Source organism: Malania oleifera, chromosome 2 (genome assembly GCF_029873635.1).
Source record: "Malania oleifera isolate guangnan ecotype guangnan chromosome 2, ASM2987363v1, whole genome shotgun sequence".
NCBI classification, from domain to species: domain Eukaryota; kingdom Viridiplantae; phylum Streptophyta; class Magnoliopsida; order Santalales; family Ximeniaceae; genus Malania; species Malania oleifera.
This window is the reverse complement of record NC_080418.1, coordinates 105,631,285-105,651,139: the sequence shown is the minus strand read 5'-3', so window position 1 is coordinate 105,651,139 and position 19,855 is coordinate 105,631,285. Positions and strand designations below refer to the sequence as shown.

The 19,855-nt window shown below is 34.9% G+C and overlaps 1 protein-coding gene across 1 annotated transcript; it reads left to right on the top strand.

Moving 5' to 3' along the window:
• Nucleotides 1-2,472: 2,472 nt before the first annotated feature.
• LOC131148297 (scarecrow-like protein 14) lies at nucleotides 2,473-7,792 on the top strand. The gene is made up of 3 exons (XM_058098014.1): nucleotides 2,473-2,580; nucleotides 6,029-7,106; nucleotides 7,200-7,792. The coding sequence occupies exons 1-3, from the start codon at nucleotides 2,473-2,475 to the stop codon at nucleotides 7,790-7,792; spliced, it is 1,779 nt and encodes a 592-aa protein (XP_057953997.1).
• The last annotated feature ends 12,063 nt before the right edge of the window (nucleotides 7,793-19,855 follow it).

Below are 19,855 nucleotides of genomic sequence, written 5' to 3'. Positions count from 1 at the left end.
TATTAACATTAACCCTGTCGGTGTGCCCACTCCTAACTCAGTCTCTAACAGTTGAACACCTAACCCACATAATTTAACAAATCCTTGAGACACAAACGAGTGGGTTGCACCCGAATCAAATAATACAATGACATTATTTGACAGTATGTAAATAGGATATAACCCGACTTAAAATTTTCACCTTTAACATAATTAATGCAAATATGGAATAATGAAATTTATATAATATACAGGTTCTAATTTAATAATATTCATATTCCAATTCTATCACAAACCATTAAGGTAAAAATCACCATCCTAACATTAACTTCACACATATACCCACTCATCCTAATATTCCAACCTAAATTTTCTGAGTTCAAGTCCCTGAACCTAGAAACAAAACCATCGATGGATTTACCATGGTTTTCTGAAACTCGCAATTGATTTAGAAAATCACAGAAGTCCGTCAATGGATTTCTACCTCCAAGCTTCGAGACTAAAATCCATCTTAACCTACCTACTCATATTCCTATCTTATCTCAACTTATACTCTGGTAATTATAAATCCTCGAAGTCTGCAGAACCTAACAAACCAAGGCTCTAATACCATATGTAACGACCCCGACCCACCACGTGGGCCCGAAGTGCTACTTTAGTGACGTCAGTGTACCTGATACCTTATTCATCAAATATAAAACACACATACATAGCGAAAATAAAATATAAAATCCTCAAATTACATTACCAGAGTTCTAACTATCATTTATACACAAAAGTATCCATTTTCACATAACTACATCCCATAAAACTAAACAAAAAATAAAATCTCTATCTACACACTACCTACATAAATTTACACCACTAGCCCGGCTCCTCTAGCCCTCTAAATCTGATCTCTAGGATTTCCTAAAAAGACAGTTTGTAAAGTAGGGGTGAGGCACAGCTCAGTAAGGGAAAAACTAAGTTAATGTCATTGTGTGGCCAGTATGCATTTAGTGTATAGAAAATAACCAGTTCACCAAGCAGTTAAACATATTTATGAAAACATTCTTATTTCACACTCACACACACAATTAGCCGATGATAGGGAAGATTACTCGTCCGTACAAGTAGCTTCCTTCTGCTCTAGTATCATTACTGCTACAAGGGCACTCACCTTTCTCAATAAGCCCTCAAAGTTATCTTATTAATTAATCATATTCACATAAATTAATAGATATGCATATAAGACACTCCCTGTGACAAACACGCCATTTACATCCCCATGGCATGGGTTGTGTAGCCCAAAGGTTGGACTAATGTTCTCGGGGATCCACCCAGACAGTAGTCATCCATACTCTCCGCTAACATAGTCCGCAAGTACACGCAGTTACAACTGCTGGTCCAATTGCCCTCACCTAAGGGTGCATTCTCCTCTAGTAGGAAAATCGGATAAGGCCACCCTACACCTCTCAGCACAGGTGTGGGCGCACATAGCCATATAACAAATCTCTAGCAACGGTACCGTGCTCACACTACACTAGTCCCCAGGGTTCCTAAAACATATCATAAAATTTAAATAATAGAAAATATCATTTAAAACATCATTTCACATATATTTCTTATTACTTCCCAAAAAATTCCGGCCCCTAACCAAAAATACAATTCGGCATATAGCCATCAAATAAAACTCGGCCCTCGGCCATTATATAATAATCCTAGCCTTTGGCCAACCAAACAATACCCGACCACTGGCCGTTAGTTCAAACCCTTTGCTTTTTATAAATAGTTCCAGTATTTTCACAAGTATTTCTAGTATTTTTCACCACAGTTCCAGTATTTCAAAATCCCAAATCCAAATATACAATAATCCATAAAAATTAAATCATTTGCCACACAATTTTTTTTCTCACATTTTAACATATCCATATAAATAAACAAACTTTCCACCGTTCATTTTATTCAAAAATATCATACCGTATATCCTACATTTGTAAAACCCATTTCGAACGCTTGGTTTCCAAAATAGCATTTAAATTCCCAAATGAATAAATAAATAAATAAATATATTAATTTAATCGGTTCAAATTAAATAAAATTCCTAACCTAACTTAATCCCCTTACCTAATTCCTGAAAAAACCCGATAACACCCCGGCCTATGCCCCAGGTGTTCAAAAATCTCTGAAATCCTGAAATTCAAAATTCACTATTTTATTTTCACAATTCCTAGAGCAACTTTCCCTAAAATTCCTCTAGGTTCTGAATACCCTAAATAGCCTAATAAAATCTTAAATTATCAAACTTACCCCCGATTTAGGATTGGTACCCCGGAGCTCCAATTCGAAAACTCGCTCCGGCTAGATTGTAGAGAATCTCCCCACGAGTCTCCTGACAATTTATGTTTATTAATGGGACTTATAATTTAATAGAAATTGAGGTAAGTTTGAGATTTGGCTTTACCCTAGGAGATATTCCTACACCGCTCCTATGACATATCCGCTCTAGTAGAAATGTCGGTGGCGGCGAACAGAGCCCAACTATATTTTCAGAATTTTGATCGGCCAAATAACGAAGATGAGATGGAGAGGAGTGGGAGAGAGGGGAAGCGGAGAACAGAGGCAAGCTTTGTACACAGGCTGAATGAAAAAAAAAAAAAAAAAACCAGAGGCTTCCTAAAGGATCTTTGATCCTTCACGATAACTTAGTATAAAAGATATAATATATTTTATTATAATACTATATTATTATTATAATATTAAATTATTTAATTAATAATTATTATTTAATGAATTAATTAAAAAATTTTAATTTAAATTTTAAATTTTAATAATAATACTTTATTTATTTATTATTATTTTTAATTCATTAATTTTTTTTTGGTTTTGTTTACACAATTGAAGGGGGCAACAAGACACAATTGATGTAAAGTGTTTAAAACGTGTCATTTCCATATCAAGAGTGTCCCAAAGTGTCTCATTTGTATCCAAAAATAATAAAAAAAACAATTAATTTTCAACAAGTGTTGGATGCATTCTACGCAAGTGTTGGTATCCAAAATCGGTTGAAAACTGACCCTTCAATCTTTATTACAATCAACAACTCAAGACTTATAAGTATTTTACAATTTATTACTTTAATTGAACTTGTAAACTTTGTTCAGACCCTAGTTGAAAGAATACCCCCTTTCCAAATTGATTGTTCATATTATAAATATAGATGTTACATGTTAGTTGTAATAAAAAAAAAAAAAAAACCTAATTTCACATTTAAATGAACTTTATAATCCTGGAAATGTAAATTTTTAGGATTACAACACACTAAGAAGCATAATCAAAGCTGAATGAACAAATATTATAGAGATAAAAGATTAAAATAAAGAAAAATCACATCTCCAAACTAAAAAATGCCAAAATTAGAGGCATAGAGATCACTTACTGATTAAACACGAAGGATTCCAACGGTGGCGGTGGGTACCGGCAATGTAGGGAGGAGGGATGAGGGAGGATTGTAAGGGAGTTAGGAGAGGGAAGGGTTTTAGCGGCGCAAGGAGGAGGGAGGACCGCGAGAGAGTTGAGAGAGGAAAGGGTTTTGGTGGCGCAAGGAGAAGGGAGGACTGTGAGGGAGCTAGGAAAGTTTAGTTCCAATGGTGGTGGTGGATACCAGTGGTGGAGGGAGGAAGAGGAGCGTGAGAGAGCTGCGAGAGGAAAAGGGTGAGAGGGAACGTGATGGTTTAGAGCAAAGAAATGAAAGGTTTTAGGGTATTTTCCTTATAAGGGTTTTAGTGATGGTTTCAAAAATTATTACTAATAGTCTACTATTAGTGACAAAAAGTTTCTTCACTAATACCCAAAAAATCATCTATAATTTTTTCTCGCAATAGTTTGAGCGGAAAAACTACCTTTAGTGATGAAAGTAATAGTAACGATTTCATTTTATCATTTTTCATCACTAATGATCGATGCACTATTAGCGACGAAATTTATTTTCGCCACCAATGGCTTATTATTAGTGATAATTTTAGCTCCGTCACTAATAATTTTGTTACTCATTATATGGACCTTTCTTTAAATTAGGCCTCAATTTAGGCTAACGATAGACTATTGTGACTAATTTTAAGGGATTAAAAGACCATTATGAACCTTTCTTTAAATTGGAGTCCAATTTGAGCTAAGGGCAATCAAAGAATAGGGTGACCATTCTTGGGAATGCACTAAACATATCAAGGTTGATTGCCACTCATCTGCAAGGCATTCGAAGCTCAAACTATATCTCTTCCTTATGTGTCTAGCAATCTTCATGTGGCAGATATTTTCACCAAGGCTCTCACACAGCAATGAAATAATTTTCTTACAAACAAATTGATGCTTATGGATAACTCGCATCAATTTGATGTGAGATGTCAATAGAAGGCCATAAATTATGCCTTATTCTTCATAAATAGGAGAGGAGTTTAGCTTACCATGTATAGCTTCCTAAAATCATTCTATGTAACTTAGCTGGCTTACCATATATAGCTTCCTAAGATCACTATGTGCAGATTTAAGTTTCCTTGCACAACTAGCAGTCTTGCCTATATACTGAAAGACCTTCTCAAATGAGAGGACAATTCGAATGATTATGTTAAATATAACACATGAAAACAAACTGAAAGGAGACGAAAGAGGGATGCTAGCACTACAAATAGAAATCCTATGTTGTATATTTTGACATTGTATTTCAAATTATGAAGTACGTCCAAAATCAAAATATAAAGGGCAAGATTAAATAATATCAAAAGAAACTAATATATAAAACTAAAGACTCCACAAAATCAAGGCCTTAAAAAACTATCAATTTTAGTGTAGGGAAGATAGGAAGGAGGGATGGTTCGATCGTGCGGGGAGGTTTGAGATTTTAGTGCAAAATGGAAATAATGGTTATGGGTAAGGGTTTTAGTGACAGTTACAACACCATCACTAATAGTCCACTATTAGTGACGAAACTTTTCGTCACTAATACCCAAAAAATCGTTGTTAATATATTACCGCAATAATTTGAGCGGGAAATCCCCTTTTAGTGATGAATGTGTCAGTAATGATTTTATTTTCGTCACTAAAAATGCATTATTAGTGACGGTTTTAAAAACTGTCACTAATACGTTGACTATTAGTGACGAATTTAATTTTAGTCACTAATAACTCATTATTAGTGACGATTTTTGCTCCGTTACTAAAAATCCCTTTTTTGTAGTGTATATAACTTAAGGGGAAAGAAAAAAAAATTAATAGATAGTCGTATTGTCAATTAATGGATAGTCCAATCATTCAACATTAACATACATACTTAAAAGTTTTTGTTATACCCAAGTTTTTAAAATGGATGGCAAGAATTTTGAAAATAACAGATAGTCTTGTTGAAAATACATATTGGTGTGAGGCAATTGCCATTAATGAAATTGTAAAAATAATTTAATATTGCTTTTATGAGCATAGTTTTTTGAGTTTTTGATTTGAATTTATGTGGATTTGAATAAAAATCAAAATAATTTAAACCTAATGGGGTAAACTTTTGGTTAGGTTGGTATTCATCATGTATATCAAGATGCTTCCTATGAGGAGTCTGCTCATCTTAAAAATCTGGTCGTCTATTAATAAAAAATTTAGAAGAAAAATGAATTTTTAGTCCACCCAATTCAATTTTATATTGGGATTTGTTTATATCTACGCAGCTTTAAATTCAAAGGCGCAATCTTGCATTGTCAATAACACTTGATCACAAATTCAGAGTCAACACCATTTTCATTTTAAAGATCAAGATGATTTAATGGGGATATATATACACATATAAGGAGAAAGTAAAGAAGATTATACGAGGAAGGCTTTGGAGATGAAGCTCAATTCGCCCTTAAACCTATAGAAACACCTTTAGTTGGCGAAGTAAACTCCATCTTTTACTCCCGATTTCATGAATTTCCCTTTGGTTCCACTAGAACGAGACCCGGGTCACTTGGTTTTGCCTTCGACAATGACACCACCAGCGAAGGAAGATTAACAAGATGAAACTCACTTGTTTGAATCTATTTCCAAGGACATAGTGGATATTCTCATGAACGACGACATAGAGGAGAAGTTGGGTACTTTTGTCGACCCCTTGGCTCTCAGAGCTACCGAGAAATCATTTTACGAAGTTCTAGGTAAGAAGTATCCTCCCTCACCTACCCACCTCACTCTTTGCAATCCTGTTGAAAAAATTTCTTGCAATTATAATAGTTCCAACAATTTTATTTCTCAGTCCACTTCGCAAATGCCCTTAAGTTCCAAGGGGATTTTTTATGATGGATTGATGAAGCCTTCTGTAACTACGCATCCTTTTTCTAATCCTTCAAGTAGCAACAGGGATGAGTCCATTTTAATGCAGTTTAGAAAAAGGGTAGAGAAAGCTCACAAATATCTCCCAATTGTTGATTTTGACAGCCATGATCTAGTGGTAGAGAAGAATGATAGAGGTGATTCAGATGGAGAAGAAGAAGAAGAAGAAGGAACGGTTTGTGGCGAAGTGGAAGAGTTATCGAACATGCTTCACCAGGTTTTTCTCTTTGCTGACGCAAAAAAAGAGCATTCAAAGTGCACTGCTAAAGAAGATTCCAAGAATAACCGAGCTAGTGGATTGATTGGTGGGAAAGATCGAGTAAAAAAAAGAAGAAATGAAGTAGTGGATTTAAGGGATCTGCTTATTAGTTGTGCAGAAGCCCTAGCTGCTACTGACATTACGACTACAAATAAACTTTTAAAGGAGATTAGGCAACATTCTTCTTATATTGGTGATGCATCTCAGAGGATGGCACATTACTTTGCCAATGCTCTTGAGGCACGCTTGGCAGGTACTGGGGCTCAAATTTGTGCTGACATGTTTTCCCTCAAACCACCATCTATTGACACATTGAAATTCTATCGATCTTTTTCCCCTGCCTGTCCATTTGAAAGGATCAGCTTAAATTTTGCAAATCAGCGCGTTTTGGATGTGACTGAGAAAGGAACAAAACTTCATATTATAGATTTTGGTATCACATTTGGATTCCAATGGACCATGATTGTGCAAGATCTCTTAGCTAGAGTTGGTGGTACTCCTAATATTTGCATTACAGGCATAGAGCCTCCTCAACATGGTCCTTGAACAGCACAAAGAGTCGAGGAAACAAAGCCTTGTGTGGAAAAATATTTTGAAGAGTTTAATATCTCATTTGAGTATAATGTTATAGCAAAAAAGTGGGACAATATTCAATTTGATGATATTAAGATCAACAAAGATGAGGTCATTGCTGTGAATTGTCTATCCCAATTTGAGAATCGTCTTCCCGATGACACAGTTGCATTGAATAGTTCACGAAATATTGTACTAGACCTAATTCAAAAAATAAATCCTAAAATATTTCTCCATGCTGTTAGGAATGGATCTTTCAATGTCCCATTTTTTGTTAGACGGGTCCAAAAGACGATATACCACGATTCTGCATGGTTTGATATGATGGATAAAATATTTCCCCGTGAAAATTCAACTAGGTTGATGTTTGAGCAAGGGATAATTGGGCAAGAGGTTGTGAAAATCGTAGCATGTGAGGGTTCTGAGAGGATTGTGAGGCCTGAAACATATAAGCATTGGCAAGCTCGTAATACAAATGCTGGATTTAAGCAGCTTCCATTAAGCAGGGAACTTATGAAGAGATTAAGAACGAAGGTGATGTCTATGTACGACAAAGATTTTATGATTGAGGAAGATGGTCACTGGATGCTCTTGGGATGGAAAGGCAAAATATTGCAAGCTTTCTCTTGTTGGGTTCCAAATGAGTATTAAAGGCATTTTTCCACACAACTTCAAACTAGTGAATTTCTTTCAAGTTGGAGTATTGTGTTGTACTTGATCCCCATGATGATTTTAAACAATTTACACCCATTTTCATGATCAACAAACTACAAATCATTTTAACTAATTAACTTGCTTGTCTTCCAATTTTCCTATTCAATGTTTTCGTTGTTTTTTGGATTTGTTCACCTATAGTTGGAATTGTATAAGAACTGGAGGTTTCTCCATGCCTTACTAGTTTGAACATTTTTATGGTTCACTCCTCTGCAAATTTATGTTGATCGTTGGGTTTATAACGAAATTAAAATACTAGGAATTTTTAGAATTTTCATCCTTCTTTTTAAGTCCTTTAATTTAATATATTGTGTTCTTTAATTGTTTGAATCAATTGCATATCCTTCTCTTTTTTAAATCAGCTGCATTTATTTCTCCAAAACGAAGTAGACATAAATTATTCTTGTGCATAAAAAAAAAGAACAAAAAAAAGAAATTCATGAATGAACAAATTGTTTTGCACTTGTATTTGTATCATTCTTCTTCATTTATCCATAAAAATATTAGCTTAATCTCCTGCCATTGAAGTGATTTATTATAAATGAATTGGTGGGAAAATAATTGTAGAGATCCAGAAAATAGGAATAACAAGAAAAACAAAGGAAAAGAGGGAAAATGGTTTGGTGTAGACCAAACGGTCGACGGTTTTGTGGGAGCTCAGAAAACTGTTGACAGTTTTGTCATGCAATGCTTAGTAAAATGAGTCTTGTAGCTCATTTTCTTAAATCAAAATTTTAAATCTCTCTCACGCACGCACGCAAGGGCTGTGGCTAGCTCCCTCTCTCCCTTTAATTTCTCGTTCGATTTCATCCTAAATCAACTAATAAATGTGATTTCAAGATTGGAGTTGCGATTGTCTGCAGTTTAATCGGAGTAATTTTTTGAATTGGGTATTTCAAGCACTACTCCAAAACCATGGTAAGGAGGTAATTTTTAAAAAAAAAAAAAATTTAGCTAGTAATTGATAATATGTGGGCCTAGGTATTTTGAATGACTATTCTTCTGGGGTTAAGTTGATTGGATTAGGGTTTATGAGTGCATAGATTTTGCGTGTACACTGCAGGTGCGGATTAGAATCCCTATAAGCTTTTCTTTAGGAATTAGGTAAGGAGATAAATTAAGTCAGGTATTTTTAGAAAAGTTTACCGGTTATGATACAGTATTTGATCGGAAATTATAAATATGGGTTCATCTGGACATTCAGGTTTATGGGAACCCTATTTATGATTTAATGCATGTTTTTTTGGGAAATATGATGTTTGAACTGAGTAAACCCTAGAAACAGATTTGATATTATTTTTAGAAAGATATAATCTTCTCGGACTATTAGCATACTATAGAATAACACTCTAATTGTGTGGCATGGGTATAAATATTTTACTGCAAATATTAGCATGTCAAATTGTTTTATGATTACACAGAACGAGTTCGATTTGATAATGATTTTTAGTAAAACCATAAACAATACATAAATTATATTTTTCAGTATATCATGATCTTTTAGCCAGCCCAAATGCCGTGATAATTCAGCCAACCCAGATGTCGTGATAATTCAGCCAGCCCAAATGCCGTTATTTTATATATATATATATATATATATATATATATATATAATAGTTTATTCAAAAATGTTAATATGACAGATTTTACACAGAATCCCGAAACGAGTTATACTACAGTTATTTGTGAAATGTATTATATGATAGCAAAACCCTGATGGTTTAGTTTAGTTTTAGAGCATTGTACCATAGCTATCAGTTCAAATTAGTGTCACCACAACTCTCAAATAGAGTGTTGGTGAATGGATAGTCGATTAAGCTTAGTGTAGTAGTGAGCCCTTCAAACAGTCCGAACCAGGCTAGGCAGGCCAATCGTACTTATAAACGAGTCAGTTTTGGCTTAACATGGTAGGCCAACCATTGCTAGGCCCCGCCTATGGGCTGCACAACCTAATCATGTGAGGGTAATACATAATAACAACTAGCTATCCATTTAGAGGATAATTTCAGTATTATATAGATATAACAGATGATTTACATGAATACATAAATTATTATGACATAGTATATCTATGTTGAAATATGATTTCTTCAGATTTATACAGAATAGATTTACTTAATTTATCAGATGCAGTTAATTAGGTACAATATAGTTTATAACACAATAGAACTCATGTACCACACACTGATGTTAATTTAACCCACTTACTAAGAGGTGTCTCACCTCAGAATTCAAACATTTTATGAAATTCATACTGATGTGCGGAGCAAGCTCTGCAATAGAGGAGACTTTAGTACTGCCCTAGTTTCAGGGTAAGCGTTTGAGTTGGAAGATGTATTTTGTGTATCCCTAGGTTATTCTATGGTTTCTTTTTCGGGATGTTCATGTATATTTATGGAGACAATAAAACTCTTGTATTGTGCATGAGGACTGGTTCATTCTGTTTTTTCGTTGCATAAATAGTACATATGTATGGATACGTATATCCTCAGTACCCATTATGGGCCCAAGATTACATTGGTTATATTTTGTGGTATTAGAGTTCAAAATAGATAATGGAAATAAAATAAGATAAAATTATTATAACAGAATTTTTGGGGCGTTACATTGTGGTATCAGAGCCTAAGTTGTTAAGTTCTGTAGACTTTAGTATATAGCAAAAAGCAATACCAGAGTATAGGAATAGATCTTGAAAAGGACAAGAAATGAGTAGATTAGGATTTTAGTGAGTCAATGTTGGAAATTAAGATGAGAATTTAGGGTTTTGTCCCACAGTATGGATGCAGGAACTTTCTTGGTGGTTTTTGTATTTTTCCTGGAATGACGATTTCAGGAAAATCATGGTAAACTATCATTGGGTTTTACTTCTAAATTGTAGGATTGAATCTTAAATTAAGAATAAGGACGTTAGGTTAATGGGTTATATGAGGTTCTTAGTTAGATTAATGTATTAGTGATGTTATGAAGTTAGGATTCTAAGATTATGTTGTTCTATTTTCTAGATGGACCCTGGGAATGACAATACGAACGCTGGTGGTGGTGACGGTGTTAGGCCTTCCAGTATGGACGACAGTGACTCTGTGCAGTACTGCGCAGTGTGGCCCAAAAAGTAATGGCAAAAATAGTACAAAATTCTAATGAAAAGAACTACCCACTAGCTTATCAGGGCTGCTCAATTAGACATTTTACTCGTATGAATCCCCTGTCATTCTCACAAGGAGCCGACCCATTCGTGGCTGAGAAATCGGTCAAGGAGATTGAGAAGATATTGACATTGCTGCACTACACTGATGAATAGAGAGTTCTTTATGCAACATTCAGATTGATTAGTAAGGCCGAGTGGTGGTGGACAGCTGTGAGAGTACTGAAGGAGCAGAGACCACTAAAGGAGTACTAAAGATATGTTCTTTGATTGATATTTACATGCCACCACTAGGGAAGTTAAAGTGGCGGAGTTCCCAAGTTTGACCCAGGGGCGCCTGATGATTTAGCAGTACGCAACAAAGATTGTTGAGTTGTCCCACTTTACCCCGTACATAGTCCTAGATGAGGCGAAGAAGGCAAAAAAATTTGAGAGAGGCTTGAGCCAAGAAATTTATGAGCAGGTGGGAGTTCTAAAGGTACATGATTTTGTAGAACTAGTGGATAGGGTCATCGTAACAGAGGCAAGCAGGCAGAGGGGTGCCGAGGTGTAGAGTCAGAGGGATAGACTGGTGCCTGTGTAGAGATCCAAACCGTAATAAGCTGGGTTCATCGATGAAGGAGTCACACTCATCGACAAAGCCCTTCAGAGCCTCGTCAACAAATTTCAGGACCCCATCGAGGAGGAAATACTGAGCAGGTCAGTAAAAATATCGAAACTGGGCTCGGCAACGAAGGTATGGCCTCGTCAATGAGCTGTGTGGTGGATTCATCGACGAAGGCACCATCTCGTCGATAAGTTTGAATCGGTCAAATGCTCTATAAATATCCATTTTGGTTGCTTGGAAGTTAAGTTTCTCTCCAAACACTCTCTCTCTCTCCCCCTCTACTAATGAAATTTTTCTCTCTAAGAATCTTCGTTGTTCGACGCCCGTTTTTTAAAACGGAAGTTCCTACGGGGATCAGAGGAGGAAGTTCTACAACATTAGTGGATCAGATCGTTATTTTGAGGATTTTTGGGTTTTCCCAAAAATAGGGGTAAGGATCTGATTTAAATTTCGATTGAATATTTGGATAGTAGTCGAAGTTATAGTAAAATTATATTCTATGGTTTTTTGGTTTCAAGGATTCCGGGTTGTCGATTTGGACCATTTCGTACGTGATTTTATTTTTGGGTTTAAGGTAAGGGGAATTTGATTACAACAGTTATTTTTGGAAAAAACTAAACCTCTAAAAAGTTAGGTTATGCTTATATGTATGATTTAACTGCTTATTTGCTAAATTTCACCAAGTAGAAATGTCGGTTTTGCAATTTTTTGATTTTTGGTAAAAATATGTATTTCAGCGTATGGACTCCAAATGTTTTAAAATTTCTTTATTTGGATTATTATGTATGTAGGAGATGCTTGAATCCTTTATTTTTATATAAAATGGTGTTTAATTATATCATATATCATACAGTGGATTTTGCTTAAATTAGTGTGATACGTGGATGAAATTGAACTTGTGAACATTTGATATTAGTGATATGGATTATGGGAACGAAGTTCCAACTTATTATACTGAAAATGTGGAAAACAGAGGTCAGTTATACACCGATATGTATATGTAAAAAGGGAAAACCGAGAGGATACGTGCCAATTTAAACCTGATATGGATATATGAGTTTGTGAAAATACTGAAATTGCATAGGTTATCATATTTTGTTATAAATTGTACATATGATAAATGGAACCACAACTTATTACCAAAGGAGTTAAAAAATACTCTAGAAAAAGGGTTTGAAAGAAACTCCAATGTGAGAAGTTGAAAAAGTTTCATTAATGGAGGTGAAAGATACTCCCAATGGCAGGGAATTCCTCAGCTATAAGGGTACAATGCAACCACACATGAGGGATCAGTGTGGGTACATAAGATAGTCGACCTACATGGAGTTAGTAAGCAGCAAGTAAAAATAAATCAGGGGGTGGTCAAACTATAATAGATGCTCGGCAGTGTCTACACGAATAGGACATTGTCAGAGGTATCAGTGCATAGCCCGTGCCACAGGGTAAAATAGGCATTATATGTGATACAAAGTTGTTGGTCATTCTATATTCATATACATAATTTGAAAATTGATATGGAAAAACAGTATTGTTTATATTGATATATGTGTAATGCTTCTGTATTGAAAACCTTTGTTTTATGCATATGGATACATGTTTTAAATTGAAATACTCACATGTGGTCACACACTGATTGTAATACTTTCTTCCTTACTGATAGGTGTCTCACCCCATTATACAACCTTTGTTTTTAGGTTTATCAGGACGTCGGTCTTAGTAGCTAAGGGGATTGGGGATATTGTTTTTTGGTTTAGCTTACGTAAGCATTTGAATCCCATATTAAACTTGGATGAAGTTCTATTTTGGAGGGTTGTAATAACAGGATTTATTATATATCTGGATTTATGTAATTGTGAATGTATTAGTAAGCGTTGGTATAAGTCTAGTAGAAATCCCAATGAATGTTTATGTTTTTTTGCGACATTTACATTGCAAATATTGCATGGTTTACACCCGTATGTCCCTATTTAAGGCGGGTTGTCTATCTTGAACAGGTACAGGTATTTTGTATGAGTGAGTGACACCTGGGTCCGTATAAAAGGTTGGGTCATTACAACCTACCTGATTATAACCTTGGGCAACTAATCTAACCTTATTCCTAGTTACTACCCCAATCTCATTTTTTTATTTCTATATACCCATTTAGTTCCAATAATTTTAGGCCTAGGAACTAGGGTCCACACTCTACTTCTTTCAAATTGATTAAATTCTTCTTGCATGGATATCACCCAAGACTCATCTTCTATGACTTCTTTAATATTTTAGGTTCTTTTTGGGACAAGAAAGTAGAATGACTCACTAGGTTCTTCAAGGAAGATCTTGTTGCTACACCACGGGATGGTTCACCTATGATTTGATCTACAGGATGGTTCCTAATAAATCTCCAATCTCTAGGCAACTCCTGAACTTCATTTTCATTGTCATTATCTTCAGATGATTTATCATTTACTTCTAAATTTTCACTTGCATTGTTTTCAATAGATAATTTATCTAAGCAATTTCTAATGTCAATATCATCTTCATCATCTTTCTTTAAAAATGGATTAGATTCATCAAACACAACGTGGATACATTCAATGATAGTCAATATTCTTTTATTGAAAACCCTATATGCTTTACTATTAAGAACATAGCCTAGGAAATGCCTTCGTCAGAATTAGAATCAAATTTCCCTAGATGTTCATTGTCCCTAAGCACAAAGCATTTACAACAAAAAATATGAAAATAGGAAATATTATGCTATGATTGTTCCACAATTCATAAGGGGTTTTATTAAGTGACAGTCTAATCAACACCCCATTCATGACATAACAAGCTGTTGACCTTATAAGTCACGCATGATTTTAATTATGATAAATACTCATTATATCTAATGGGTGTTTGAGATTATATGTAGGAACTTAAATTGAAATATCTTAATGCACATGGAAGATAGTGAAGATTGAAGACCTAATTGCTTTATGTTGTAATATATTTCATTTATGAAAATGGTCTGTAATAGTAATTAGGATTTTTACTTGTAGTAATCACATACCCCACATGCATGGTCTAATAGGTAAGCTCAAAATTGAATAATAAATAAAACTGGACCTAGAAAAGACCCTAGGACACTCACCATTGCACTTGTATATGTTAGGCACTTGAATAGGGTGATTGTGTAATAAAATAGGATTGAAATGCACAAAACGTGCACCTTCGGTCGACCGACCTGTGCATTTCATTTTGCCCTGGGTCGACTGAACCCGGTTTGGTTCAACCGGTTGACCACCGTCCCATCGACCGAACTTTCGAAGCTTATTTGACCCCGGTCGACCGAACCTCCTTGAAGTCAACAGTTTGACTTCCTGGTCGACCGAGAGATTTTTGTACTCCACCAACTTGGTCAACTGAGTTCCCACGTGTGGGAATCCAACAGTCTGGTCGACTGACCGATTTAGTTTATTCTAGCCCTGATCGAATGAATCTCTCTAATTTGGAAAAATCGCCTCAGACATACTTGTTCGGTCAGCCGACCCTACAGTTCATTTTTGGCCCAGTCAACCGAGCCTCAAGAACTTCGGTCGACCGAACTTAACCTAGTCGACCGGTGTTCTCGAGTTGGACCCATTTTTTTACCGTGGTTAATTTTTTTAAATGAGGTTAAATTAATTAAATATTGTTAAATATTTTCTAATAATCTCGACCATGTCCCTAACAGTTATAATTCTAGGGGAGTCCATATATACCCCTTCATTTGGGAAAATTAGCAATAAGATTAGCAAAACCGATTAAGAAATTCTCTCATTCTCAAAAATCCTATTACTCGTTCTCATACTCCATTTTTCACTCATACTTACCTACTACCATTGCTTAAATCCTCTCTAAGTTGATTGAGTGATTGTTTTGGAAAGGTTTGCTCTCCTTCTCTTGATTTAATTTTTTTGAGAGCAAAACCTTGAGTATTCTTAGGAGACTATTTTAATAAGTCTTGCTTACGAAGATCTCGTCCGATCTTCTGAGATTGTATATTCATTGCAAACATCTTGTGAAGCTCGTATTTTATTTTGATTGCAAAATATTTTCAAAATCATTTACAAATATCTATTGTGTTTTATCTTAAAAAATATTTGAAGAGATATTTGTTTATGAGTTAAAAATCTTTGTGACAATATTTATTGAGTTATATCTTTTGCTGATTACAAATATGCAAATTCTTTTTGCAAACCCAATTTATACGTTGCTTAAGCTTTATATTATTGAGAAGATCAGCTAGTTGAAATATGTATATATATATATATAAGGATTAATTGATATCTTTGTTTGAGCATTTAGATTGAACATTTTGTGATACAAAGATCATATAGGTTTGCACTCTCACGCACTGAATACATCGATAGCAAATACTTATTTGAGAGTTGACATATATTAAACCACATTGAGTTTACTTATTATATCGTATTGGTGGTGTATGTGATTGTGTGTAACTGGGTACACATCTGCTTTACTTGAAAGCATAATCACTGTACCAATTTCATTAATTGTGAAAAATACTGTTGTGCTTCCAAGCGTGGCCTGATGGGGTTTGATCTAGCCCAAAAGGATCAGGTTGGGATCAGCTTTGTGAATTTGACCTAGGGCCTTCTCCGCCCTGCAAGGAAAGTTTGTAAAGGTTAAGGTCAGTCATGTACTAATTGACCTAGTTGTGATCGGTGCCGCTCCACCCATTAAGTGAGCTTTTAGTCGAATCCTCGGGCTTGCGAGTTAGAAGTGGAGACGTAGGCACAATTGGCCGAACCCCGATAACATATCGTGTTCCTTGTTTATATTTCTCCACTTTACATTTACTGTACATGTATGTTATGGTGTGAATGATGCGCTTGATTTAACTTTCCTCACACTACATTATTGGCGCATTGGAATTGCATAAAAAGACCTTAGGTAGTATTATTCTGATATTTCATTTAACCTAGGAGATAAATTTTTAATATTCCATTTCACCTCCCCCTCTTGGGAATACACCAATTCTAACACAAGCAGTATTTATAGCCTCGGCCAAAATATATTTAGGTAAGTTATGTTTATTTAGTATTTCAACCCACTTATTGTAATGACCTATGTTGGCCTAACTAGGCTTTTCAATCTTATTTTGATGATAACAAAATGAAGGATGCTTTAACATGTGGTGTTGAGTAATGTGTTTTTTAGGTAAAAGGACTCTCAAGGTTGATAAACTAAAAGCTCAATGCTAATCTAGTGGAAGCTCCTTAGAATATCGAAGGCAATGGACAACAAATGAAGAAGTTAAGGGCAAGCGAACCTAAAGTCAAAAGTGAACCTCAAGAGGCTGAAGAAGGCTAAAGGACCTACTAATTTTAAGAGATCATAATTAGAAGGACCACTGTAAGTACTTCTAAACCAAATGTCATTTCGATATGTGAAACTCTCAAAAATCAAAAGCAACTAAGAAACACCTTGTTAAAAGAGTTTAAAATATATTTTTAAAATCAAAGCAACAAAGGTCTTAAAGGAAAGAAAGTTTTCAAAAGTAAAAATAAGTCAAACACCTGACAAACGATTATTTGTCTATGGACAGGCGACTGGAAAATTTTGAATGTGTTAAACTAAAGACAATGTCCTGGCAGACGACTACCAGTGTTCTGGGTTTAAAATTTAATCATGACAGACGACTACCTATATTCTAGCAGACGACTGCCAATATTTTGAGTTTTCAATTTAACCCTGGCAGGCGATTGCCATGTCGTGGCATACGACTGCCATGCGGAGCAGATTTTAAGAACTATCGGTGACTTCTAAAACTTTAGAGCTTCATATATTCTATTTTGCTTTGGTTTTTAGAAGTACAATTTAGATCTCAATTTGTATAACCTGCTCTAAATTTTGAGAGTATTTTTTGTACGCAGATTTATTTTCCATCTTCTTGTACTTTGAACGGTTCAAAGGATTGATTGGATCATTGGACCAAGTACAGGCTGGTGCTTAGAGAGGTTTTTCTCTTCCTGAAAAAGAGGGTAAATTGTGTAAGGTTTTTTGTTCAACCCGGAAGGAACAAGATTTAGTTAAATCCTTAGGTGGTTGACCTAAGGCGAGGACGTAGGCTGGGGTAAGCCGAACCTCGTAAAAAGTGGTGGTGTTATTCTCTTCTCCTTACTCTCCTTTTGATTTCAACAACAATATAACTTGCGTAAATGTTTTAATACTTGAAATCATAAAGTAATACTTATTAGAATTTAAGTAAACCCAAAAAGGCCTAATTTGTTCTTGGGCTTGCGGAAACCGAAAGGGAGTACGTTGGTTAATCGATCTCTTACGGAAACTGAAAGGAAGTATGTTGATTGGTTAACACCCAAAACTTGTTAGCTGAAGGTTTAATTAAGTTCTGATATTGAAAAGGTGTTTGGTTGTCATTTCAATATTCAAATTCATGAATCAACAACAAGAATTAAACATTCATTTGCAGGACCTTTAAATATTCCAAATTGATTTCTTGTCTTGTGGTTGTTGTGTGTGAATGGTAAATTAATTGATTATGTGAATTGATTAAAATGAAATAGGAGTTAATGTGTATTTCCTAATTAATGAAAATATGAGAAAACTTTAAGAGATTGTAAAAAGAGACAAGAGCTTATAAAAAGGGTCAAAGAAATTTTTAATAAACCCAATTCCCCCTCCCCCCTCCCCCTTTTGGAACTACACCTTAGGTTTCAATTAGTATCCGAGAAAGGTTATAGCAAAACCTAATAAGTTGCTATATAAAGATATAAATGGCACAAATAGGAGTAGCTCCCTTTGGTGGGGGTCAATCCTCAACTAGGCCACCTATTTTTTGTAGATTAAATTATACCTTCTGGAAGCAACGAATGAGAATTTACCTTCAAACTATGGATTGGAAGGCATGGAACGTTGTAAAAAAATGGAAATTTAATCCCCACTAAGCTAGTTGATGGAAAAGAAGTACCTAAAGAAGATAAAGAACTAAATGACTCAGATTATAAAATGTTGCAAATTAACTCAGGTACAATAAACGCTCTATACTGTGCACTTGATGCAAATGAGTTCAATAGAGTAATGACAGGTAAAACAACCAAAGAGACTTGGGATAAATTAGAAGTAACCTATGAAGGCACAGTAGATGTTAGGGAAAGTAGAATCGATATGTTAACTAGTGAATATGAAGCCCTTAGGATGAACTCCGATGAAAGTATAACAAGCATGTACACTAGGTTCACCCATATCATAAATTCACTTAGTGCCTTATGAGAAACTTATTCCACTCATGAGATGATTCGTAAAATTCTAAGAGCACTCCCATCTATTTGGGAACCAAAAGCCACAACCATTAAAGAAGGAAGAAATCTTAAAACAACTTCTTTAGATGAACTCATAGGATCTCTTCTGACCTATGAAATGATGTTGAAAGAAAGAAGCACAGAAAACAAAAATAAGAAGTCTATAGCTCTAAAAACTTTGAAAGAATATTCAAGTGAAGAAGATAATGAATCTAGTGAATTAGAAGACGAGGACTTCACTCTAATAACTAAAAGGCTTGGAAAATTCTTAAGAAGAAACAACAAATTCACTAGAAAATTTAATGGATCAAAACCTGAAAAAAGAGAAAGCAATAAAAAGGAATACAAAAATAAAAATGATCCTCCCACTTGCTATCACTGTAAAAAGGTCAGGCATATCAAACTGGAATGCCCACAACTCAAGAAGGAAAAGAAGAAAAAGAAGCCTGCAATGAAGGCAACTTGGGATGACACTAGTTTGAGTGAATCGAAAAGTGAGCTAAGTGATCGAGAAGTAGTGAACATGTGCTTCATGGCGCATAACGAAGAGGTAAACTCTTATTATTCCTTCTCTGAAGATTCGTGTAATGAGTCTTGCAGTAATTCATGTGAAAGTATGCCATCTTACAAAGAACTTCAAGCTAAATTACTCTTTCTACATAACAAGTTCATTAAAATCTCGAAGAGGAACACAAACTTGAAAGAACAAAATGAAGCACTTAAAAATCAACTTGAATTTGCAAAACTTGTTGAAGAAGAAAAAGATTTGAAGATTGAAGAACTTGAGAAGAAAGTAGATAACTTATCTAAAAAATTAGCTGAGTCTCAAGTGAATGAAGATAGAAAGATTATGCAAGAAATAAATAATCTTAAAAATCAAATTCAAGAGAAAGAAAGGTCATCTATAGCTTTACCAAAGGTAAGGATAACTTTGAAAAGATGGCAGGACAAAAAAGGATGACAAA

Bases quoted from the DNA above. Each gene is read 5' to 3' on its own strand.
- LOC131148297 (XM_058098014.1), top strand. From the start codon at position 2,473: ATGTCGGTGGCGGCGAACAGAGCCCAACTATATTTTCAGAATTTTGAT. The intron at 2,581-6,028 runs GCAAGCTTTGTA...TCTATTTCCAAG, and splicing joins AGGGGAAGCGGAGAACAGAG to GACATAGTGGATATTCTCAT. The intron at 7,107-7,199 runs GTCCTTGAACAG...ATAATGTTATAG, and splicing joins CATAGAGCCTCCTCAACATG to CAAAAAAGTGGGACAATATT.